At 54.7% G+C, this 24896-nt stretch overlaps 3 protein-coding genes across 25 annotated transcripts in view; 1 reads left to right on the top strand and 2 right to left on the bottom strand.

The window, feature by feature from the left end:
* LOC5667695 (papilin) overlaps positions 1-12154 on the top strand; it is a 65762-nt gene extending 53608 nt beyond the window's left edge. For 13 of the 21 annotated variants that reach the window (XM_061647197.1, XM_061647200.1, XM_061647195.1 and 10 more), the window contains exons 7-19: positions 545-1515; positions 1623-1743; positions 1822-2001; positions 2169-5370; positions 5439-5618; positions 5942-6133; positions 6636-7493; positions 7580-7768; positions 8632-9176; positions 9261-9411; positions 9745-10179; positions 10337-10609; positions 10697-12154. In XM_061647197.1, the coding sequence (XP_061503181.1) occupies positions 545-1515; positions 1623-1743; positions 1822-2001; positions 2169-5370; positions 5439-5618; positions 5942-6133; positions 6636-7493; positions 7580-7768; positions 8632-9176; positions 9261-9411; positions 9745-10179; positions 10337-10609; positions 10697-10854 (7455 nt within the window). In that variant the 3' untranslated portion in view covers positions 10855-12154. Of the gene's footprint in view, positions 1-544; positions 1516-1622; positions 1744-1821; positions 2002-2168; positions 5371-5438; positions 5619-5941; positions 6134-6635; positions 7494-7579; positions 7769-7894; positions 8229-8631; positions 9177-9260; positions 9412-9744; positions 10180-10336; positions 10610-10696 lie in introns of those variants that run through there. The other 8 variants (XM_061647205.1, XM_061647204.1, XM_061647202.1 and 5 more) reach the window with 3 other exon arrangements.
* A 79-nt stretch (positions 12155-12233) lies between these two features.
* LOC1281509 (uncharacterized) lies at positions 12234-13866 on the bottom strand. Of its 2 annotated transcripts, none has more exons than XM_061647210.1 (3): positions 13515-13866; positions 12990-13421; positions 12234-12906 (listed from the first exon to the last, which is right to left on the bottom strand). In XM_061647210.1, the coding sequence occupies exons 1-3, from the start codon at positions 13620-13622 to the stop codon at positions 12421-12423; spliced, it is 1026 nt and encodes a 341-aa protein (XP_061503194.1). In that variant the 5' UTR covers positions 13623-13866; the 3' UTR covers positions 12234-12420. The 2 variants fall into 2 exon arrangements, with proteins under 2 accessions (XP_061503194.1, XP_321431.5); XM_321431.5 differs by having other exon boundaries at positions 12234-12903.
* Positions 13867-14009: 143 nt separating this feature from the next.
* The window catches only part of LOC1281510 (dynein axonemal heavy chain 10), a 39702-nt gene continuing 28815 nt past the window's right edge, over positions 14010-24896 (bottom strand). The window contains exons 56-70 of one of the 2 annotated variants that reach the window (XM_061647185.1): positions 24716-24875; positions 23179-23352; positions 22587-22966; positions 20752-22506; positions 20613-20684; positions 19905-20516; positions 18842-19003; positions 18603-18774; positions 18381-18512; positions 18104-18148; positions 17348-17700; positions 16981-17085; positions 16052-16153; positions 14544-14690; positions 14010-14237 (exon numbers count right to left, since the gene is read on the bottom strand). In XM_061647185.1, coding sequence (XP_061503169.1) covers positions 14091-14237; positions 14544-14690; positions 16052-16153; positions 16981-17085; positions 17348-17700; positions 18104-18148; positions 18381-18512; positions 18603-18774; positions 18842-19003; positions 19905-20516; positions 20613-20684; positions 20752-22506; positions 22587-22966; positions 23179-23352; positions 24716-24875 — 4518 coding nt within the window. In that variant the 3' untranslated portion in view covers positions 14010-14090. The remainder of the gene's footprint in view (positions 14238-14543; positions 14691-16051; positions 16154-16980; positions 17086-17347; positions 17701-18103; positions 18149-18380; positions 18513-18602; positions 18775-18841; positions 19004-19904; positions 20517-20612; positions 20685-20751; positions 22507-22586; positions 22967-23178; positions 23353-24715; positions 24876-24896) is intronic. The other variant, XM_061647186.1, reaches the window with a different exon arrangement.

The raw sequence follows: 24896 nt of genomic DNA, 5'->3' as shown, positions 1-24896 counted from the left end.
TTGCCGCAATAGGGAGTCCCTGGAATGGCGTAACGTGTCCCCGCACGTGCCAAAGGATGGTGCACCACCTGAAGCTAGATTGAAAAGCAGGAAAAGCGAAGCGGAAACAGAAGAATGCGACCAACCTGATCCTAACAAATCGATTACATTATGGTTTCCGTATTTTTTGCATTTCATTCCTTCCTTCTTTCTTGCTTTGTTCCGTCCGCTCCTCGTTGGTTGGCAGTTTTTGCTTGCATATTGGCAGCCACTGATAAACGACTGCCGGCGATGCATCGTGCCATGCATTCATATTGAGTTATTTTGCCCGTCCAGCTTCCGGACATTGTTTTTCTCTCTATTTCCTTCGGTGGTTTTGTTTTTCACCAGCACGCCGGTGTGAATTATTGTGATCGATTTGTGGTGATCAAAGTTGCTGGTGGAGATAAGTCGTTAGATGAACACTGGAAATAGAACAGTTTTTAAATGTTTTAAAGTAAGTTTAATGTACAAAGGCAGTGATTTAACAGCGTTTTTTTTCTATTCGTTTGCCTCACCCCATTAGGACTGTCCCGAGCGCGAGCTGGACTTCCGCAAGCAGCAGTGTTCGGAGTTTAACGACGTCCCGTTCGAGGGACACCGGTACCAGTGGGTACCGTACACCCGGGCGCCGAACCCCTGCGAGCTGAACTGTATGCCGGTGGGCGAGCGGTTCTACTACCGGCACCGGGCGAAGGTGGCGGACGGAACGCGCTGCAATGATGAATCGTTCGACGTGTGCGTGGACGGCACCTGTCAGTCGGTCGGCTGCGACATGATGCTGGGCTCGCAGGCCAAGGAGGACAAGTGTCGCATCTGTCGCGGCGACGGCAGCAGCTGCAAGACGGCGTCCGGGCTGCTCGATGCCAGCAACCTGCAGGTCGGGTACAACGATCTGCTGCTCATCCCGGCCGGTGCCACGAACGTGCTGATCAGCGAGCGGGCCCCCTCGAACAACTATCTGGCGATTCGGAATCTGACCGGCTTCTACCATCTAAACGGTAACTATCGGATCGACTTTCCGCGCACCATCCACTTTGCCGGTAGCGATTGGCACTACGAGCGGCGTCCGCAGGGCTTTGCCGCGCCGGACCGGCTGACGTGCCTCGGGCCGACGACGGAATCGGTGTACCTGGTGCTGCTGTCGCAGGATCGCAATGTGGGCGTGAACTACGAGTACAGCGTGTCGTCGAAGTCGGCCCCGGTGGACGAACCGGACAGCTACTCGTGGATGTACACCGCGTTCGAGCCGTGCACGGTGACGTGCGGCGGTGGGGTGCAGACGCGCAACGTGACGTGCAACAGCAAGAGCTCGCTGAAGGAGGTGGACGAAGGGCTGTGCAATCTGGGCGAGAAGCCACCGACGACGCAAAAGTGTGGCCAGCAGTCCTGTCCGCCCCGCTGGTTCGAGGGGCCGTGGAGCAACTGCTCGAAACCATGCGGCACCGAGGGCAAGCAGACGCGCGAAGTGTACTGCGAGCGTGTGTCGGCTGACGGGTAAGAGGGAGAGAGAGAGGAGAGGAAGTAGCTAGTAAATCCAATTTCACGAATACTTTGTGCACTGATGCTGATTTTCTCTCCATTTGCCCCATTACTTCCTCTAGTGAAACGAAAAAGATCGAAGATGACGTTTGCCTCGAGCAGGTCGGCAATAAGCCGGCGACGGAGCGGGAATGCAATCAGGGCATTATCTGTCCCGAGTGGTACGTCGGACGCTGGTCACCGGTAAGTGGATGATGGAGTTGTTGGAGGGAATGCTCTTGGGTCCTACTACTTTAACCTGTCTATTTTTGCCTTTCTCAGTGCAACAAACTGTGCGGCGAGGGCGAGCGAACGCGCAAGGTCGTCTGCTATCGGAAGGAAAATGGACGCATCACGGTGCTGGAGGACGAGGAGTGCATCACGGAAAAGCCGGCCGTCAGCGAACAGTGTATGCTGCGCCCGTGCGAGGGTGTCGATTACGTCACATCGTCCTGGAGCGGAGTGAGTATTTTCGTTTTTCTCATCAAACAAAACAAAAAGTCGACCAAGTCGACGTAACTGGCGTGCTGCCGTTACGCCCGTGTATAAACGCTTGCATACCTTTAGGCGCGTAACGGTTGGGGAGATGTTTGTTGTGTTTTGATTAACGCGCTTCGTGTACATTCCAGTGCGACGAGTGTGGTGCAACGGTGGAAACGCGTACGGTGCACTGTGCGTCCAAGTCGGGCACCGTGTACGACGCATCGTTCTGCGCCGATCGGCAGCTGCCGGAGCTGCGCCGGGAGTGCAAACTGACGCCGTGCGAGTACCAGTGGTACACATCCCAGTGGAGCAAGTGTTCGGCGGTGTGCGGCAAGGGCGTACAGACGCGCACGGTGGTGTGCGGTGTGTTCGACGGACAGTCGCTGAAGCGGGCGGACGATGACTACAAGTGCGACCCGGAGCAGAAGCCGGAGAAGGAGCAGGAGTGCGAGGGACCGCCGGAGTGCCCGGGCCAGTGGTTCGCCGGCCCGTGGACGGACTGTGACAAGGGCTGCGGTGGCGGTGTGATGTCGCGCAAGGTGCTCTGCCTCGCCAACGGTACGGTCGTGCCGGAGACGAACTGTGACGTGGACAAGATTCAGCTGGCCACGGAGAGCTGCAACAAGCACGACTGCACCGAGGACGAGGTGATCCCGGTGGAGGTGGGCAGCAAGCAACCGGAGGTGGAAGACGACTACGACGAGGACGAGCTGTGCGAGGAGGAGGATGATGAGGAGGATGCGAGCGGCGATGCGAGTGGCGACGGTGAGGAGGATGGATCGGGTGCTGCGAGCACGGAGGGCCAGGACGGTGTTATGATGGTGACGGAGGATACGTCGCTGGCCGAGGGCATCGAGCTGGACAGCAGCGTTAGCGGCACGACCGAATCATCGCTCGAAACGGACGAAATGATGATGAGCGATGCGACGGGCTTCGACACTGGGGCGACCGATCCGGACGAGGGCTCTACGACGGAGGCGACGGTGGAAGGTTCTGGCGACGGAAGCAGCCCAATGTCCGAAGTGTCGGAAGGTTCGGGTGACGAGGGTGAGGCAACGACGGTAGTGGCCACCTCCCGTGCGTCAGATGATGCATCGTCTGATGCGGCCGGTAGCACGACGGAAGCGTCCGCCTCATCCGGCAGCTCGATGGCATCGGAATCGAGTGGATCGACGGAGGCAAGCGCAGAAAGCTCGACCGAATCCTCGGACATGGCTTCAACCAGTCAGGCTTCCTCGGTGGAGGACTCAATGCCCACCACCACGGACAGTGGCGTGTCGACGACGGATGCTTCGGATTCGACCACCGATGTGACAGAAACGTCCACCAGCTCGACTGATGAGGAAAGCACCACCGATCTTAGTAGCACCACGACGATGACGGACCTGACCAGTACGATGGACGATGCGTCCACCACCGATGTGCCTTCGACGACGGATAGTAGTGAGGCAGCGAGCAGTACGGTCGCTTCGGATACGGCAACGAGCAGCAGTAGCAGTGACGGTAGCACCACCGAAGTGTCGTCCGACGAAAGTTCGACCGATTCCAGCACGAAGATGGTGGAAGGATCCGAGTCTACCGAAACATCCGTGATGTCATCTTCCAGTGAACCCTCAGTGACGGGCACTTCTATGGACAGTTCGAGTGAATCGGGAGCGACGGAAGAATCAGCAACGGGCGCATCGACCGACGGTAGCTCCACGACGGTGGACTCGACTGAGCCGACCGTAACCGGCGCCTCGACGGAGGACTTTACCGGCTCAACCGTAACGGAGGAAACGGTGGGCGAGACCACGTTCGAAATCTGGGACTCCTCGACCGACGCCTCCACGACCGACGACGAAGCGGACGACAGCGAGAGCAGCACGCCGTACACGCTCACCTCGATCATTGCGAAGGAGCAGAAGCCGCGCAAATGCAAACCCCGTCCGAAGGTGCCCCAGTGCGCCAAGTCCACGCATGGATGCTGCCCGGACGGCAAGACGAAAGCGTCCGGACCGTTCCTGGAGGGCTGCACGCTGGCGGAAACGTGCAAGGAGACGAAGCACGGCTGCTGCCCGGACGGTGTGTCGCCGGCCAAGGGACCGAACGGCAAGGGCTGCCCGAAGGCGGAGTGTGCCGACACGCTGTTCGGCTGCTGCCCGGATAAGGTTACGCCGGCGGAGGGCAACGATGCGGAGGGCTGCCCGGTTGAGACGACGACCATGCCGCCCGGCTGTACCGCGGCCAAGCACGGCTGCTGTCCGGACGGAACCACCGAAGCGAAGGGCCCGAAAGCGAAGGGCTGCCCCGGGGTGGAGAAGGAAGAGGAAGAAGCACCGGCCGGCACCGAGCAACCGACGCCGGAAGAACTGCCGACAGCGGTGGAGGGCTGTGCCACCACACCACACGGATGCTGCCCGGACAATGCGACGGCTGCCAGTGGGCCCGACGGGCAGGGCTGCGAACCCTGCAGCCGGGAACCGTTCGGTTGCTGTCCGGATGGAAAAACGCCGGCGCACGGTCACAGCGGGGAAGGCTGCTGCCTGCAGACGCCGTACGGCTGCTGCCCGGACAATGTGGTGGCGGCGCGTGGCCCCAACCTGGAGGGATGCGACTGCCAGTACGCACCGTACGGCTGCTGCCCGGACAACAGGACGTCGGCGCGCGGTCACGACAACGAGGGCTGCGGGTGTCAGTACGCGCAGCACGGCTGCTGCCCGGACAAGGAGACGGAAGCGACGGGCCCGTCGTTCGAGGGATGCCCGTGCCATGCGCACCAGTTCGGTTGCTGTCCGGACGGCGTTACGGCGGCGAAGGGCCCGCACAACCAGGGCTGCCACTGTACGCACAGCGAGTTCAAGTGCTGCGGGGACGGCAAAACGCCCGCCAAGGGTCCGGACGGGGAGGGCTGCACCTGTGCCGACAGCAAGTACGGCTGCTGCCCGGACGGGGTCAGCGAGGCGCAGGGCAGCAAGTTCGAGGGCTGCACCGCCGTGCCGGAGTCGCCGCAGAAGGCGTGCGCGCTGCCGAAGGACAAGGGCCCGTGCCACAACTACACCGTCAAGCACTTCTTCGACGTGGAGTACGGCGGCTGCGGACGGTTCTGGTACGGTGGCTGCGAGGGCAACAACAACCGGTTCGACTCGGCCGAGGAGTGCAAGAACATCTGCGAGACGCCGACCGGCAAGGATGTGTGCCATCTGCCCAAGATTAGCGGCCCGTGCACCGGCCACTACAACATGTGGTACTACGACGCGGAGCGCAACATGTGCGCACAGTTCACGTACGGCGGCTGTCTCGGCAATGCCAACCGGTTCGAGAGCCAGGAAGAGTGCAAGGCGCTGTGCAGTGTGGACGACTCGAAGCGTGAGTGGCTCGACAACGCGTGTTGTTTAACTTCCAGCCGGGACTAATCTGGCATCTTTCCTCCACAGCACCGTGCGAACAACCGATGGAAGCGGGTCCGTGCAATGGAACGTTCGAGCGCTGGTACTACGACAAGGAGACGGACGCGTGCCATCCCTTCTACTTCGGCGGGTGCAAGGGCAACAAGAACAACTACCCGACGGAAGCGTCCTGCGGCTACCACTGCAAGAAACCGGGCGTACACAAGCGTAAGTATCCGGCTCGGGCCGGAGGTGTCCGTGTGTGTTATTTTTTGTTTCAGGCCGTTGCCAGTGCATGCCAGCACGGACCGCAGATGCTCTCTATCACTTGCTCCGTTACTCCCAGGGTGTTGGCTGCATCGCGAATCGCGATTGGGTGTGGTGACGCTTTCTCTATCTTTCTCTCTGTTCTGTTCTGTTCTATCCATCCCTGTTCTGGTTTTGGCTCCTTTGATTGTGACTTAAAACGCGCGCGCGTACGGGCGCTTAACTCACCATAAAACCTTTCAACTTTCCCCGTAATCTAAACTTCCCCGCTGGGCATGGTGTAGCAAGCTGTAGCGAACCGCTGGACACAGGCAGCTGCGAAGCTCAGCAGCAGCAGCAACAGCAGCAGCAGGCCCGCTGGTACTTTGCCAGTGACAGTCAGAAATGCATGCCCTTCTACTTTACCGGTTGCGGTGGCAACGACAACCAGTTCGTTTCGCGCGATCATTGCGAAGAGCAGTGCCCACCGAAGGTTGGTAAGTAGTGCAGTAGTGTGCGCGCCTCGCGGTGTGTTCTTGGGAGGCCAGGAGGCGCCCGAAGGAAAAAAAGAGAGAGAAAAAACAGAAACAACCGTACCGTCCGACCCTTCCTACACATTTCCAACAACCTGCTGCGCATACACTCATCCACGCGAAAAGAGAGCGAAACGAGAGCAAAATTTAGTACCCATAGACGGAAGATCCGGTTCACAAAATTGAATCCGATCTTGGGCACAACAACACCTGTTTGGCGAACCACCCTTTGGCTTATTGGACAAAAACAAAAAACAAAAAATCGTTTTACATTCTTTTCCAGCTTTCCCCGCAAGAAGTGTTCTTAAAAAAACAACCACTACCTCCCGCCCTAAGGCTTTTTCTGTACTAAAACACTCGTAGCCGTCCGTAACACTCATTCTCACGCGGAGGGTTGTGTAACCCCACGTTTGTCGCTTCCCTGCGCTAACCGTTTTTCCCCCCCTTTTTGTTCGCCTCACGACAGAGAAAGACATCTGCTTCCTGCCGGCGGAGATTGGCGAGTGCCAGAACTACACCGCCCACTGGTACTTTGACACGAAGGACGAACGGTGCCGCCAGTTCTACTACGGCGGGTGCGGCGGCAACGGCAACAACTTTGCCGACGAGCAGTCCTGCATCAACCGGTGCATCGAGGAGGGTCCGAAACCGGCACCGGCTCCACCGGGGGCAGCCCCCGTGGCACCAGTGCGCCCGGCAGCCCCCGGCGAACCGTTCGACCGTAGCCAGTGCCAGCTGCCGATGGACAATGGGGATCGCGAGTGTAGCCCGTACGAGGCGCGCTACTACTTCAGCACCCAGACCGGCACGTGTGAGCTGTTCACGTACACGGGCTGCGGCGGCAATGGGAACAACTTCCAGCGCAAGGAAGAGTGCGAACGATCGTGCGGCAGCGAAGGGCAAGGGGAACAGGACGTGTGTCAACTGCCGCACGCGTACGGCGAGTGCAGCGGAAACGAGGAGCGCTGGTTCTACGAACCGCACGAGCAGCGGTGCGTCCGCTTCGCTTACAGTGGTTGCGGCGGCAACGGGAACAACTTCGCGAGTGAGGCGGAATGTGAGCGCAGCTGCCCGGCTGGAGGACGCGCACCGGTCGATGTCGATGTGCGGGGACCGCATGAGCAGCAGCCGGCGGCCGGTAATGGCAGCCGGTGCGAGGAGGTGCCCGACTATGGCGATGGCGATGGGGACGAGATTTTGTTTTACTACAACGCGGAGCGGCAGTCGTGCGAGCGGTTCCGGTACAGTGGCGCCGGAGGCAACGCGAACCGCTACCGGTCGGAGGAGGAGTGTGAACGGGTGTGTGGCATGTACCGCGGTGTAGGTAAGTATCGACTGGAAGGAATGTCGGATCCCTACGTTGCAGTAAATTAATTTTAATCTCTATATTTTCATTTTCCCACCTTGCAGACGTTTGCCAGGATGCGGTCCAAGCAGGCCAATGCACGGAAAGCATTCCAATGTACTACTACGACTCGCGGACGCACGCCTGCTACGCCTTCAACTACAGTGGTTGCGAGGGCAACGGGAATCGTTTCGCGAGCGCCGAAGAATGCGAAGGAACGTGCGTGCATCAGCGGCCCGGCTTCGACGATGCTGGTAAGTACTGTGTGTGTGTGTGTGTGTGTGTGTGTGTGTGTGAGAGAGTGAAAATATCAAAAGGAAATTCCATCATCCAAACATTCCCCTAAAACCCGCACTACAATCATTGCGATGTGTCTGCAGAGAAGCTGCACATCTGTAGCCTTCCGGTTCGGAAGGGTGACAGATGCGGGACCCGGTCCCGGAAGCTACGCTGGTACTACGATCCCGAGCGCGAGACCTGTTTCGCCTTCCGCTACCGTGGCTGCGGCGGCAATGCGAACAATTTCCCCTCGTACAGCAACTGTCGCACGTACTGTACCATCGAATGTAAGTCGTCGTCGCTATCGCAAATGTGTGTTTGTGGGGCAAAAATGGCGGTTGCTGCTACTGCTGCCAGGTGCTGTTGCTGCTGATGGAAAACAAAGCTGTTTGTCACTAAAACAAAGCTATCTTTCGCTTTCGCATTTGCGAACCTTGGTCCTACGGTGGCGCGCTTCTTCGGTGTGTTTGTTGGGCTGCGTTGGTTTGCTGGGTTTTAGGCGTAATCACATGCGCAAAACGCATTACACAAGATGGCACGTGGATTACAATTGGGGCGTCGTTCGTTACATCGGTTCCGGAAACCTTTATCTTCATCATCCTATTTTCATCGATCTCATCATGCTAGACGGAATAATGCCATTGCTGGTAGCTCATTTTGGTCATCCATTCCATAACAATTGCCGGGGTTTTCGCCCGTTTCATCCGCTCTGTGTACATCAACTCATCGGTGTTGCCATAGTGACTAACGTTTGCCTTCTCCCTTTTTGTCATGCTCTTTCACTAATTCCATCTCGTTGTGCTTGTTTCCCTCCTCTCCCCCCCACACACACACACAGCCAATGCGGTGAATCCGTGCGAACAGTACGACCACGAGTGCAGCCAGCTGCACTGCCCGTACGGCATTGCCAAGTCGTACGATCCTGCCAACGGGTGCGAACGCTGCCAGTGTAACGATCCGTGCGCCGGCTACTTCTGCCCAGCGGGCAGCGAGTGCGTGGTGGACGTGCAGAGTGGCGGAGCGTTCGTGGGCACCGGGTCCGAGTTTGTCGGCGTGTGCCGCGAGTCCCAGAAACCGGGCGACTGTCCGGTGCTGGCGAACGCTACCCACTGCAGCCGCGACTGCAACACGGACGCTGACTGTCGCGGCAACAACAAGTGCTGCCAGGCTGGCTGTGCGCTGATCTGCATCAGCCCCGTCGACCGCGCGTCGGTAGACCGTCCGACGGGCGGGCAGCCGGGCGTCCCCGGACCGACCGTGCTGGAGGAGGTGCCGCAGGAGGAGCTGGACATCAAGTCGGAGGAAGGGGGCATTGCACTGCTGCGCTGCTTCGCGACCGGATTCCCGCCGCCTTCGATCCGCTGGCGCAAGGGCGAGATAATGGTAGGGCGGCTGAGGGAGAGAGTGTTGACGCGTGTGTTTTCGGAAAAGCTGTAACGCTGTAACGCTTCCACCTTGCAATTGCAGCTCAATACCAACCAGGGCCGGTACGTGATAACGTCGGATGGGGACCTGCAGATCGTGCAGCTGCATCGCACCGACTCCGGCACGTACGTTTGCATTGCGGACAATGGCATCGGTGAGCCGGCGCTTCGGGAAGTTCAACTGACGGTGAACGGTAAGTAATGGCTCTTCTTTTTTGGGCTGGATTAGAGTTTGGCTCGAAACGGCTGTAACTAACCCACCAAGATGCCTCCCCGGGGGCATGCACACACTCTTTGCTGGTGAGCTAACAGCACACTTTCCTTCCCCCCCCCCGTAACTAACTCGCGCTTTTCTTCTTTCGGCATTCTATTTTCGTTCTATTTTCTTCTCACCTTTTTACTAACAAAAAACACACAATGGATGTGGGTTTAAACTCTTCCTGGTGAATGGGGGCGGCCTTGTTACTGCACAACTAACCACGCACGGCACGGCACGGCACGGCGCACACACACGCACACGCTTGCAGACCCGGTGCCGCGGGACGCTTACATCGCCGGCAACCTGAACGATTCGCTGGTGGTGGAGCTGGAGAGCCCGGCCACGTTGCGCTGCCCGGCCGGTGGCTACCCGAAACCGATCGTCACCTGGTGGCGCGACACGTTCATGATGCCGCTGAAGATGGTGAATCGCGACTATTCGCTGTCGCTGCCGCGCGTCCGCCTGGAGGATCTCGGGCCGTACGTCTGCCAGGCGTACTCCGGTGCCGGCAAGGGCATCTCGCGCACGGTCACCGTGTACGGCTACAACCTGCCGGCTCAGATTAATCCGCAGGACGAGCGGTACGTGAAGTACGTGGTGGCGGCACCGGCACCAGCGCGTCCTGCCCCACCGGTCGATCGCTACCCGTCGCGGCCCCGGCCACCAGTCGCTCAGCCACCGCCAGTGGTCGTTCGACCGCCAGGTAAGTACGGTGGTGGTGGGTTTGTTTGCATTTATTTTCTGTTACTAAAACTCATTGTGTTGGGTTGCTGCTGCTATGTTGTTTGTAGGGTAAAGGGGGGAAAGAACTAACCACAAAAACACATTGCTAAACTGTCCATTTACTGTGTTTTTTGTAGCACCGGTGAGCGTGCAAATGCACTTCCCGCAGGGACGGGACCTGCGGCCGAACAGCAACTTCACGATCAACTGCACCGTGGACGGATACCCGCGACCGACGGTGAACTGGTTCAAGGATGGCCAGATGTTGGTGCCGACCGATCGCATACACATCACCGACGCGCACCAGCTGATGGTGTTCGGTGCGATACCGTCCGACACTGGGCGGTACAAGTGTCTGGCGCGAAACGAAATGTCGGAAGCATTCCAGGAGAACAGCATACACGTTGAAGGTACGGTCCCCGTCGTCCTTGTGGTGGCGGAATTGTACAATGGGTTTTTTTTATCTTTCTCTTTCTGCTTTTTACTCCCAAACGCAGGTGTATACGTGCCGCCGGGATGTACCGACAATCAGCTCCTTGCCAAGTGTGACCTGATCGTGGCGGGACACTACTGCAACCACAAGTACTACGCGCGGTTCTGCTGCCGATCGTGCACGCTGGCGGGACAGATCAATGTAAACAACCGTTACCGTTGAACAAACTACAACACACACTCGTGCCATAGCAAAAGAAGGGGAAGAATAGAGTGAGAGAGAGAGCATAGAAATAGCTTTTACCATCGATTGCAAATCAGAATCTCGCCCGTAAGACCAGCGCAAAACTTCACACTAGCCACGAATCCAACAGCCAGTCATCCGTTCCGTTCAAAAACAGTCATGAAATGGACCGAAATCCTATTTTTCAAAACACGAAAAGGAAGAAAATTGCCTTATGCAACTATTTATTTCCGCTCTAGCACAATGTTAGCCATTCAAGAGAGTGAGAGAGAAAAAGAGAGAGAGAGAGAGTGAGCGTCAGCACACACCTCCATCCGTAACGGTGCGCCAGTGGTGGTGAAGTGGTGAATTTATGGTATCAAAAATCCCCCAAAATTTGGCGCGAACACAGCCTTCGCGCCACAATACAATCAATTTTAGTGACAATGTTTAAGCGTAGTGCTTTTCTTTTATACATATAGCTTAGAGGGGGAGGAGGCGTATGTCATCATCAGGCAAGGAGAGAACAGTGTGTAGCTTTATTCGCTTGACTAAAAGGGGTAGGATCAGTGCGTTCAAGCCTGGATACAGGATTCGCCAGGAGTTCCCATAGCTGTGGGACGCTTTATTAACCCTTTCTTTCGAGAAATGAACTTAATGTAATGGGAATTGGACTCTATAGCACCCTTATTGGGCAAATCCAATAAGAATTTTCAAGGAGCTTGTCCAACAAGGGTGCTATAGAGTCCAATTTCCATCATGTGAAGTTTACTTCCCATAAGAAAGAGTCAAGTAAGTGTTCCACAACTATGAGAACCCCTGGAAAACCCAGTAAATGGATACAACAAAAAAAGAGTTTAAATAAGCAGCAAATCTAAGATGGCTCTAGTTGTGCCACAATTTGCTAACATTAACGCTCACCAATGCAACAATAGCAACTATGCATTTAAAGTAGGGACAGGATAACAAACAAACATCGAAAGCAGGAAGAAAACAACGCATACAACTGCATTTTCCGAATCGTTTTCCATTTGCCTCTTCTCTCCGTCGCTTACTACTGTAAATAATTTATTGTCAACAATCAACGCCCCTCTTCTTTAATTGGCTCGCTCTCCCTCTCGCTCCCTCCGTCTATCGCTCCATACGAGGCTCTCGCTTTCTCTCTCTCTCTCTAGTGAGCATCGTGGACAGCCGAGACAGGGAGGGATGCAGTGCAGTAGAGCAGAGGAAAACAAAAAATAGAATCTAGCATTAACTCTGATCGATAGGAAATAATAAATGAATGAGAAATTGAATCACACATCTGTGGTGCGATGTCGATCAAGCTTGATGACAATACAAGGATAGACGCACACACACACACATACACATAGGGATGATTTAGTTTGTGCTCGATTAATAATTTCCTCCCAATATGCTGGAAGCGTTTATTTGTTGCTGGTAGCAGTAATATGTTTGCGGATACATTTTGTCGCTTTCCCTTCCTTCCCGCACACGACGTTGCTCTCGCATGGGAAGCCCCAAGAAAGAAAAAAACGATTAAACGAACGAGTGCTCTCCATCACATCACAGGAAATCGTTACTCTTTACGAAGCAGCAGCAAAACAGTCGCCGCAGCTGCTCCTTCAGCGCGTAACCGCCGCCCTTCGGTGGCAGCAGCTCCAGGTTCTGCGAATCGTCATCCTCGTCCAGCGTATCGTTGTCCAGATAGTCGTCCTTGCCGGCCGCGCCCGAGCACCCGCGGTTCAGTATCTTCCGGTAGCCCTTGCTGTCCGACATCTTGCGGCACTGCTCAAAGTCCAGCTCGTCGTTGTCCGACTCGATCGTCATCTCCTGGATGCTGAACGTGTCGGACAGCTCCTGGCGCGTGCTGCCTCCGCCGCTGCCCTTCCGATTAGGGCGCGGAAAGAACGACACATTCTCGAGCTCGTCGTCACTGTTGAAGCCGGTGTTGACGTCCACCAGCTGGTGGCTTTCCCGCCCGGCCGGTATCGGAAGGCGCGAGATCGGTATGAGGCTGCTAATCTTCGGCTCCTTTTCGATTGGATCCTGCTGAATGGAATCGGTGGTTTGGTGGGGTTTTTTTATAGTAAATTCAACCTTCATTGCACGATGCCAAACCCGTGCCGACCTACCTGGCCCCCATCGTGGTACATCTGGCGGTAGTTGCGTTTGGCGCGTTCCACCTTCAGCTCCAGCTTGCGCTGCAATATCTTGCACGTGCTGAGCTGCGGCACCGTGCAAGCGCCGTGATCGCGCTGCCCACCACCTTCGTCTCCATTCGCGCCGGAAGACACCGGCGCTCCGCTGGACGTGGCCGTGGAGGAAGCGAACGAATCGGTACTGTTGTCACTCGTCAGAACCTTGCGTCCGCCGGCGCCACTGGACGGCTGGTGCCGCGGAAGACGGAGGTCGGAATCGGGCACGGGAGCGGCCGCCGCTGCTACGGCCGCTCGAATCGGGTCGGGCCGTTCGCCCGGATTTTCAAACACCACATCGAAATCGTTCAGCTTGGAGTAGATGTCACTTTCGGCGTCCGAGTCCACGGGACCCTTAAGAAGCGCAGGCTAGCCGGGGGGAGAGAAAGAAAAGGCAAACACCATACCGAATGTAATGTAGCACTGATGAGGAGTAGTAACCCGAGTAGTAATTCGACTTACTGCAGCAGTGTCCGTTAACAGCTGGTCCTCCCCGAAGCTGGCCAGTTCGTCGATGAACAGCGATTCCAGCTTGTCGCCGCTCTCGATGCCACTGTCGTCCATAAACATCTTCTTTTCGCACTCTTCCACGATTCGCTAAACACTACCACCAAAACACTGATTTGTACATTCTTTGCCCCGTGTGCCCAAAACAAAACGTAGTTCAGTTGCAATGTTGTTTATCGTTCACTTTCGTCATTGTGCTCGTCGTCTGCTCCCTTTTGATTGGAGTTATCGATTTTCCAGCCAAGCTGTTTTCATAAACACAGATGATTTCAAATGACAGTATGTGCGGCGGCCAGTGCGCAGACGCTACGCACAAACGCGGTTCCTCCTGGTCGTAGCGGAAGCAGAGTGTGTGTGTGCTCATGGGTTCAATTCCAGTATCTACCGCGTAGTACTGGTTCCAATGTGTAATAGGAGTCATAGAAGAAAGAACTTTTTTAAAAGTCCTACTAAACATTAAATTTATAATTTATTATAATCATCACGATCGGTGCATTCTTAGACATCCTTCAACCACCAGATGTCCAGAGCTTAATCCAAATTCATCGTTAGACACACGCCCTGCAGTACCCATAGGCTGGTGTGCTCCTCGGTCCGCAGGTCAGCTTCAAACACCAGCCCAACGCCCATCGCATTGCGCCGCTCGGACGTCGTGTAAACGGGCGTTCGGAACGTATTCTAGAGGAAATACAAAAAATAAGAAACAATCGAAACAAACAAGTTGCACAATTAATATCAGCTACCGAGCAGAAAGTTGGAATGTAGATGAACAATATCCCACTCCCTGGCTCGAAGAACTAAGGAAGCAAACAAGGCACACACAACGTACTGTTCTGATGCACAGTCGCACATTTTCGCAAGACCAAATCGAAATGTTTATCAAACTCGGTATGTGACAGCGGGCAACATAATCAAATAAAGCGCGGGAAGTGGGGTAGGCGTTGGGCAGAGCAAGATCTTGGCGGGGCGGGCGTTCATACTTACTTGTAACTTCAGCCGGTGTGTTTCTATCGGTACGATCGAGAGCACGGGCAGCGGTTCGACCAGCACTTTCGGCGTCGAGCGTGTCAGACATCGGTTTTCCGGGTCCCACCGTGCACCCTGAAGGTACAGGCCGGTCACGTAGCAGCCCTGCATTTATCATCATCCATCCATCCCGGGAGTTTCCATCCCCGAGCGAGCGAACGGGGGGAGAAAAAATGGAAAAGAATGGAACGTACAAATAAGACAAATTGCGTACGGCTACGGCGGACTTGCACTGGATCACTGCTGGAGAGGGAACGAAGGGGTCCAAAACCCGCACCCAACACTGCAGACATAGGGCTGGGGTAAGCTGTTTGCAATGCTGGAATAGAAATGGTTTTGCAGAGTGGTAACAATACAAAATAACTACCACAACTTCACTATTTGCCCGTGACCTTTTTCTCAACGGTGAGTTGAGCAGTACATTGGAGTTTACAAATAATGAAGCGAAACCGGTACAGGAAGCAACATCCAAGTTGAAGTAAAGCCTGAGATTGCGTTGTGAAATTGTAAAAACCCCAAATCGGATTGCAAATATCATATCGAGTTCAATTACAAATCTGCTCTGTTGCCGACGTGTATCAATCAACACGAAGTTCACGAACGGCAAACATCAACTGTTTCCGACCAGATATTGGTAATTTCAATGCAACCAGGCATCGTTGTTCCCCATCAGGAACTCCTCCCGCTCCCCTGGTCCGTCAGGGCGACATTGATCACAGTGGAGGATGCATTATTGGATTTTTGTTTTACTCCAACACTTTCCCTGTGGCCATGGGGCCCCAGTGAGCGAACCAACCGGGAAGCGGATTCAATTTGTGGAATTGAAGGTTCGCCGCAGCCTTAAGATGTAGCCACGCTCTTATTGAATTAAGGGTGCAGCAGCAGTAGTAGTAGTTATCAGCACCGCCTCTGGTGATCCTAAACCGTGATGTGAGCGGACCAATATCGCCCAATCCCCTCCAAGCCAATCCTGTGGCCAATATAACTGCTACCCACTCTCACACACACACACACACTTGCAATCACAGATATCAGAAGTGTGGCAAGAAAAATGTCTTTAGCACCACCGGCTTCGCACAGCCTCCTACTATGTGTGGGATTGCGGGATCTGTGATTTGATTCAATCCTAACGCGCTGGAACGCGCTGGCAGGAAGTCGAGTATCGGCATACCCAGCGTTGGATGGGTAATATATAGTCCCGTCATGCTACCGACGGGGGGGGGGGGGGGTCCAAGCAGCCGCACGAGTTCTTGGCCGCTTCTAATCGAATTGCAATCCAAACCCACCCCGCGGGCGCAACATCTTCTGCATGCGCTTGTCTGCGCTGGGTGCGCGATTTACGTGTCTTTCGCACAGACACTCACTCTCACACACACGGGGAAGACAGACGGGGAAAAGTATCCCACTAATCTAGGCGGAAACTAATGAAATCGTCGAGAAAGAGAGATTAATTCAAATTGATTTACCGCTTCGGGTCGCTCCTCGATTTCGTCCTCGCGCTGGAACCTCGTGACGGAGGTGAAGAGCGTCGACCGGTCCAGCGGCCAGTTGTTCTTCCGGCAAGCGATCTGGGAAGATAAGTGTGTGTTACGATTGAGGGGCAAGTAGAAAATTGAACTCGGTAAGTAGAAAAATCCATGGAATCCGATGGGAGTACGGCGGTGTTGTGGTGATGGCTGTGCAGTTGAGCGATGAATATGCAAATCGTACATAAGGATGGGTGATGATGACGGTGGCACAGTGAACGATGGGCCAATAGGGCCACAAGAGAAGGAATTCGATAACTGTTGCAGCCGTTTTAAATTAGCGATGTGTGTTTGTTGCACATCGAGACCGGGCCCGTTTGATGCTGCCACTGCTGATGTTGTGAAGGTTCTGATTGATATTTTCAATTTAATATGGCCGCGCCGCACAACGGTTCTACGCAAGCAGTCGTTTGAAAGCAATCGGGTTTGAAGTTGGGTTAAGTTTCAGCTTCAACCAGTCCCACACCATCAGTGCGTTGTGGCACGGGCAACAGATGAAACCAAATACCAAATCAAAGCATGTAAAAGTCGTGCCATTAAACGCATTTTAACAAATATTGATTGGAAAGTGGGTATACTAAATGATTTAAATCCAATCAATCAATCAAACCGGAGGGTCTAATATTTGCAAACAGTTACTCTATAACTTCCAACAAACTATTACCAATGCCGTCACTACATCATCATCATCGTCACTACGCACGTACACAGAGTTCCGAATTACTGCAATCAGCCCTTCTCCCGGGGGTCTGTAATGAATGTTAGCCAGCGTCAGCACCAGCACCAGCACCACCCACTCCAACACACATGGGGGAAGCACTATCGGAGAGAGTGAGTTTTGTAATTTATATGCTGTTTGTTTAATTTACCTGAACTAACGCGGTTAAATAACTTTCCGGTATGTGCAGCCCGGACAGCCACATCACCAGCGGTTCACCGGACACGGACCAATATTTATACTGCTGTGATCTTCGCTGCTCTCACGACAAACCATCATTAGCAGGATCAGGATCGGGTGCAAATAAAGGGGGGAGAGGAGAAGGGGGGGGTGAAAATCATTTTGTGGCAAAATTAAAACGAGCAATTTGACACACACGCGCGCGCGGACAAGCGGGACAAAGTTTTGCAGTTTTTTAATTAGCACCCTGCAGCGAGCGAGCCAGTGAGTTGGGATTAATCCGACGGCAAGTTGTCCTTTGGGGGGCAATGGGAAGTGGGGGGGGGGGAAGAGCTTACCAGCAAATGTTCGATCCAGTCGCCGAGCTGTTTGCAGGTGGCCGGGGCCAGCTTGCGCCAGTCATCCGGCAGCTGGCCGTTGAATAATGCATGGGCGACGTTGTCGAGCACCGCGTCCATGCCGATCTCGCCGGCGAGCGCCTTGCGGAGCTGGTGGAGCGTGTGCTCCATCCGCTGGATCAGCCGGTTGTACCGCTCGAGCTCCTGCAGCAGCACCACGCAGATGGGCGTTATGTTGACCTGGTACGCCCGTTTCACGCGCCAGATATCGAACGGTTTCGGCAGCTTTTTCAGTATGTCCACCGCCGCCCGGTCGATAAACTCGTCCCGGCTGATGCCGCCCGTATCCGCACCTGCACAGATGACGAAGCACATATTACACGGCGAGAAAAGGAGGAGCGGGGGGGGGAAGGGGGAAAATGGGGTGGGTCTGCAACCCAGTTTTATGCCACATATTGTGTCATTGTTGAGGCGTAAAATTTCAAACATGTGCGCTAAGACCGTGACTTTCGACAAGTGTGTGATTGATGACTCCCGCGCTACGTGTGAAAGCGTGCAGTGACTTTGTGGACCAATGTGGGCTCACAGGTGCAGGTGTGTGTGTGTGTGTGTGTTTTAGTGTGCCTGTACATCAATCAACAAAATATGCTTCGATGTGCGATACCGTGCGAAAGTTAGTACACTCTACAGTGCGATGAACTATAAAAGCTTCCCGGCTGGGAGCACAATAAAACTATGTTTTTGGATTCTTCTTACCATTTTCTTCCGGAACAGGCAGTACAAACAGCTCGCCCATGCAAACTATCCCGCATAACAAAAGAGAGGTTTAAATAGAAAACTCATCGCTCTTGAAGCAACTTATTTAAAAATATTAATAACACCGCGCACTGTCTAAAACACTCGACCGTCAATAACGTCCTATTCACCGCAAACGGCGGCAAAGTACCACACCCACGGTTGAAACTATGCAACCGTGTGAATTAATTTCCCTAAGCTCCCCATCAACTACCCCCCCACAGTGCACCCTACTTACCGGTCTGTGGCTGCAAATCAATCAGGTGCGCCCAGGTCTCCCGCACCGCCGTCGTATAGTAACCGATCTCGGCGTTCGAATGCAAACCAAACACTTCCGGCGTATTGTTGAGTGGGAGCTTATCGATCGACGCTGGAAATTATAAACCAAAACCAAACACACGCACACACAGGGTGTGTGATTTCAGGAACAATGGAGGACGAGTGTTCTTTGCGCTCTTACCGATAAACTCGTCCCGATTGGGCGCGGCAATCGGTGCGTACGTGAACGAGTCGTCCGCGTAAAAGTTGAACGGCTGGAACGTATCGAACAGGAAGTCGCCCATGTACTCGTCCATGTACGTTTTCACGACGCGCCGATCAAAGTCATCGATGACCCGACCGCCGTACATTACCTGGTAAGCGATGCCGGCAATCAGTTATTGTACACCAAACGTATGATTACAAAATACAAAACCATACTTCTCCAATTAAATATTTCAGGCTGTTCCACGGCATGCGGCTGTCGCGCGAGTCCACCGCCTTCGTCAGGTACGTGTCCAGTATCTGCAGACACACGTTGAAGTCGGACTCGTTGAAGTCGTAGCAAATGTTCCAGCCCAGCTTGCCGTACTTTCTTCGCTCCTGGGTGGACAAAAAAGGATACGCACAAAGTTGGGAATATTACAATCCAAATCCACCAGAGCGGGAAAAAAATCATACAACACAGTCCGCTTTGTGCATTCGAATAATGCGCCTCATATGCGCTCCGAGGGAAAAAGAAATGCAAAATAAACCCCGAACTAAATGATGAGCTACTCCAGAAATCCCTCAGGTACTTTTCGATGGGAGTGCATTTGCGTAATGATAAGGATTGTTGATGGGAGAGACCACCTCCAGACTACGCTCTAGCCATCATCCGACGATCATGTGCATCATAACTTCAAAAGATTTCCATAGATTTACTTCGTTTTTGCTGCCGAGTGTGTGTGTTTTATTTTCTTTACTTCCATTGGTTGCCTTCTGCTACTTCTTATGCACCTCCACCTCTTCTCTAAACAGTGAATCATTTGCATGAATAACTGCACCGTGGATGGGGAAGCTCTGCGGAGAGAAAAGGAGCGCAGCAAAGTGCACGATTGCAGTTTGCCATCGTCGCGCGGCACGCTGGCAAAGCTTACACACTTGCCCCATCATATCCTTCGTTTAACCCACGGCAGTTCGCCTCGCAGGAGAATATGTGCGCCCCCCTTATCTGATTTGGAGGATTTGTGGAGATGAAAGAGTGATGGCAAAAAATCACGACTCTTATTATTCATGAGGAGCATTACAGCAGCCAGGGAAGGAACCAGGGATGGAGGAGAGGATAAAATTTACATCTCACTTGCTAGCACCAAGGAATGCTGGGAGCAGATTTCGCTGATGTGTGCATGGCAATGGCTGCTGCTGCTGCTAACCTGCGGAGCGTTCATGGTCTAAATCCATCGCTTGCGTCTCCAAACACCCCCAACCCAACCCAAAAAAACACACACACACTGGAACATACCTGTAGCACGGCGTGGAAGAACGCCAGCACGTACGCCAGCGGTTTGAAGGCGGCGTGGCTGCACGAGTCGAGCGTTTGCTGGCGAAGTTTGAAGAAGGTCGCCCGCAGATTCATCTTCAGCCCGTTCGGCGGCTCGGTAACGACTTTCAGCGACTTTTGCAGTATGCCGATGGGGAACGTGGGCGTGGCGTCGGTCGTTATCCAGAGCCGAAAGTCCGGGTGCGGCTTTTCGATCGAGTCGATGATTTTCTCCAGCGTTTTGATGAAGCTGATCAGCAGGTGGCCGTTCTGCAGCATCAGCCACTGGCCCTGGTCGAGGGCGGCGTACAGCAGCCGGAGGGCCGCCCCCTCCTGGCCCTGGCCGAGCGAGATGTGTTTGAATTTGGTGCCCCCGAAGCCGCACCGGTCGGCCAGCTTCATCAGGTCGGAGGTTGGGTCGGACCCGGGGCTCAGGATGAAGACGACGGGCGTGGACGCGGTCGACTGCTCGTAGATGGAGTCGAAGCTTAGTATCGGCGGCGTGATAAACTCTTCGCCCATCGTTTGCGCGACGTAGTTGTTCAGCATCCGGTACACCCGGTCCACCCGCAGGCATCTCATCAGCAGCAGGTGCTGTCGTGGAACGGGTGAGAGTGAAACAAAGCGAAACAAGTGTGAAGAAATTAAAGCGGACACTAGGGGAGACACACAGGGCACTGGGAGACCTACATCGTACGGTGACATGCGCTCTTCAAAATTGCCAGGATACTCATAACCCACAGCATCGTCGAGATCATACCACTGGGAAAAAGAATAACAAGTAAGTTTTCCGTCATCTTCATCACGTCCCACACCCAAGCAAACTTACGCTACTCCACTCGTAAATGTTGCGCTCGATGTGGCTCGGCAGGTCGCCAAACTTGTCCGGAAACATTTCCCCCAGCATCACTATATCCTGCCAGCCCTTCTCGCTGATCCAGGTCACCGGGCAGGCGCGGTCCGTTTTCTCCAGCGACACCTTCCCCTTGATGAAGAAGTCGACCTCCGCCTGGGACAAGGTGCCCCGGTTCTGCTCCAGTTTGATCGTAATCTGGAACGAGTACAGCAGCTTGTGCTTCTCGAAAATCCCAATGCACCCGTACTCGTACACGTTCCGCGTCAGCGTGTTGATGATGTTGTCCAGCCGCTTCGACAGCGTATTGTCCGGCACGGCCTTGCGCAGCGAGAAGCTGAACACCTCCAGGTACGAGTTGAGCGAGTACTGGTACATCGCATTGACCGCGGCCATGTCCGACAGCACAAAGTACAGGATGGCGCCGCGCTGGGCCGCCAGCCGGTACCCGTTGCGCAGCTGATCGATCTCCTTGGACGTCTGCTCGGCCAGCACAATCTTTTGCGACACCTCGGCCGCCTTCTCTTTGGTGCTTTCGAGCGTCGTCACCAGCTCCACGTTGTCCAGCATGTTCCCGGTCGAGGTGGCGAGCTCGCGCAGCAGCGAGTCCTCGAGATTCTGCAGCAGCGCCTTGTTCGCACTCGTCTCGGCAATCAGCGTTTCGCGCTGCTCCTCCAGGTCGGCCCGCTCCGCGCGCACCACCACACTCAGCAGCTGGTCTTCCAGCCCGCTCACCGTCACGGTGTAGTTGATGACCTGCGCCTTCGCGTACACTGCCGGATCAAAGTTCGGGTTGGCCAGCTTGGTCGTGAGGTACAGGCGGAAGTTGGCGTCCACGTCCACCTCCTTGTCGCCGATCACGACGATCTGCCGCCCCGCCTGCACCCGCACGTTCCGCTCCAGCACGTTGTCTATGACCGGGTCGATGTAGTCGTCCACATCCTGAAACAGCACCGGCGTCCCGTACTTGATGGCCATCTCGAGCTGCTTCAGGAAGTCCTTGTCGTTGAACGAGAGCGTCTTCAGGTTGTTGGGCGCTTCGCGCTTCCTTATCCACGACAGCGCCTGCTGCTGCGGATCGATGCAGAGCGGAAACCGGGACGCCCGGGTCGTCAGGATGCCGTTCTGTATGGACAGCTCGTCCGGTGGCAGCCCCTCCGAGGCCCACGTGCTCTGCTCCAGATCGCTCGACAGGCTGCCGTTGACGCGGTACGGCTCGGTGAACGGCACTGCCTGCTGCACCACGTGCGCCAGCCAATCGTCGAAGAGAATCGCCTTCCGGAACTCCCACGAGAAGGGCCCCATGTAGGCGAGGAACGAGGCGGACAGCAGCGCGTTTCCGATCACTTTCGTGCGCTCGATCTGCAGCTTGCCGAGATCGATCACCCACCGGTCGCGCTCGGAGCTGAGGCCGGATATCAGCTTGTCCGCGGCGAGCAGCCGCCGCTCGGCCTGCTCCATCATTTCCTGCAGCATCTGCTTCTCCTTGATGGCGTTCGCGTACTTGCTGTTCAGCTCGGCCAGCTCGTTCTCCAGCTTGCCGATCTCGTTCGTCAGCCGCACCAGCAGCCGTATCTGGCCGTTCAGCTCCGACTCGAGGAACGCGACCCGGTCCTTCTTCGGCTTGATCTCCTTAAACACGTCGCAATAGCCGAGCACGGCACGGACAAACTTGAGCAGCCCGTAGCCGGCCTTCGAGATGCTCTGCATTTCGTCCAACTTTTGCGATCTCTGGAGACGGGGAGGGAGGATGAACAACCGATGGGATGTTATACTGTTAATATTGAACGCAGTTAGAGCACCCCGCTTACCTTCATGTTGGCTCGCACCGTTGCGACCTGCTTCTGCGTGATGGCGTCACAGTCCAGCTCCTGCAGGCTGCGCAAAAAGTTGCCCTCCGACATCATGCCTTTCGCCGTCTTCCACGAGATTTCCTTGAACCCCTTAATGATGGCAACGCACTCACACACCACCTGCACCGGTTCGGGCGGCGTGGCGAAGCTGCGTATCTCCGTAATGTCCGACTTGTCCAGATCCGACAGGGCCAGCCGGGCCACCTCCAGGGCGGGCAGGGCGGCCGCCAGCGCCTCCTCCGCTTCCGCCTTTTCGACGGTGATGATTTTCTTCTGCTGCTCCACCTCGACCGATTTCTCGGACGCTTCCAGCTTCTTCACGTTGGCCTTTTCGGTCGCTGGAAGCGGACGGAAGAAATAACCGTGTCATCAGGAAGTACGGGTTTTGCGATAAAACCACACCCGACCAAGCTCCCCAAGGATTTGGCGATAAATGCGTTTCCAATTTCCTCGAAAACACATCCACCGCGCACGAACAAACCAAAACATTGGAGAAAGAACCCAACGCGGAGGGGTTTTTCTTCTTCTTCCTTTTACACCCCACACTTACATGTCTCAATTCCCGCCAGCATCGATTCACAACGGTCCGCCGCTTCGATGACATTTTTCCGCTGCTCCTCCACGATGATGCTCAATTGATCGATCTGAAGTGAGGCTTCATTAATTTTCTCGATGCCGTCCGATAGTCGGGAGCACTGTTGCATGATGAAATTATCTTTCTCCTCTGGCGAAGCGTGACAAATTGAAAATGAAAGATGAACATTTATTTAGCTATAGAGAGTGGGGTTTTCGCCCGGTCTTTTCCCCGGGCTGCGGGCTCCCACTTTCTCTCTGTCTCTATCGGTACCGGTTTTTTTTCCCAGGAACACTGTATATTATATTTATTTTCTTCTCACACCTCGCACCAGGCTCGTCCACTTGGCTTGGATCGTAGCATCGGATCTCCCATCCGATGCCAGCTCTGGTGCCCTTTTCCAGTGTAACCGTATCGGGCGGGAACACACTCACAGACCCGACCGGGATGATGCGCTCGTCGGCTATCCGGCCCGTACCTTCTTAGCCGAGGACCGACGACTTACCGATAGGCCCGTGCAGAGTGGGCCTACTTTTACGCTTCTCAATTTCCCACTCACCACACGTCCCCACCATCCCTCCCGGCCCAGCAAACAGTGACATCCGGGCGGAAAACCCATCGAAGGATGAAAAATAAAAATAAAAACCCATGCCACCACACACACACACACACACACACACACACACACACACACACACACACACACACAGATATTACGGTGGTAGGTGTTGCGCAACACACCAATCGGTGGCCCATGGTATCCGAGCCCCACAGATTCGGCTGCATGCAAGACGCGGCCGGTGGGCACATATTAGTGTTTCTGCTTGATGTGACTAAGCTCTTACCAGCCGTACACACTTCTGGTGCGGCTAAACCGGAAGCCTCCCCCCGGTGGTCGAACCGGGCTAAAACCGGGCTGAACAGACACACACACCGGGTGCTTCATCTCGGTCGCCCCAGGCTGGCAACCGAGGCATTGATCGATTATTCCGGATAATGCTGTGCTAATTAATTATGGACCACGCAAAACACGCTCGCCACGTTACGGCAGAATGAGCGTGCTCCGGGAAAAGGCACCTAGAATTGGGTTCTCGGTTTCTTTCTTTTTTTTTGTTGTTGCTGCTGCTCTCCGACGTCATAAGACACTCGAACGGTAGACGGTTGACTGAGCGATGAGACATTTGATGGACAGCGTTACGGATGCCGAACGGTGCGGATGACAGCACAGAAGGCAAAGGAGGAAGACGCCGAATCTTCCCAAGCTTTGCCATGGCAACAAATTGATATGGGTGTTTCCGTCGAGTTCATTCTTTGCGTGCGCACATTATATCAGTACCAGGAAAAAAAAATTGGAATCGCTTTCGAGGTTAAATGTTGCTTCCCACCTTCTCCACCACCACACAACTTTCCGCAACAAGCGTACCGGAGAGCATGAATAGTAATTGATGCCAGTTTTGCAAGACATTTGTGGCACTCGACTCGAAGCAAGATATGCTCGGCTGCTCTTACTTACCGATCAGCTTCAAGTAGGTATTGATGAAATCGAGATAGTGCTTCGGCGTAACGAAGTTCTTTCGCCGTAACTTCATCAGATACTGCATATTGTAGCCCTTGAGCGACTGATGGACGTGCACGATATGGGCGATGATTGGTTCTCGATAGCTTTCCGGGATCTGGGAAATTACAGACAAATC

The sequence above is a fragment of the Anopheles gambiae genome, chromosome 2 (genome assembly GCF_943734735.2).
Source record: "Anopheles gambiae chromosome 2, idAnoGambNW_F1_1, whole genome shotgun sequence".
Taxonomy (NCBI): Eukaryota; Metazoa; Arthropoda; class Insecta; order Diptera; family Culicidae; genus Anopheles; species Anopheles gambiae.
This window is presented reverse-complemented; position numbering and strand designations above follow the sequence as displayed.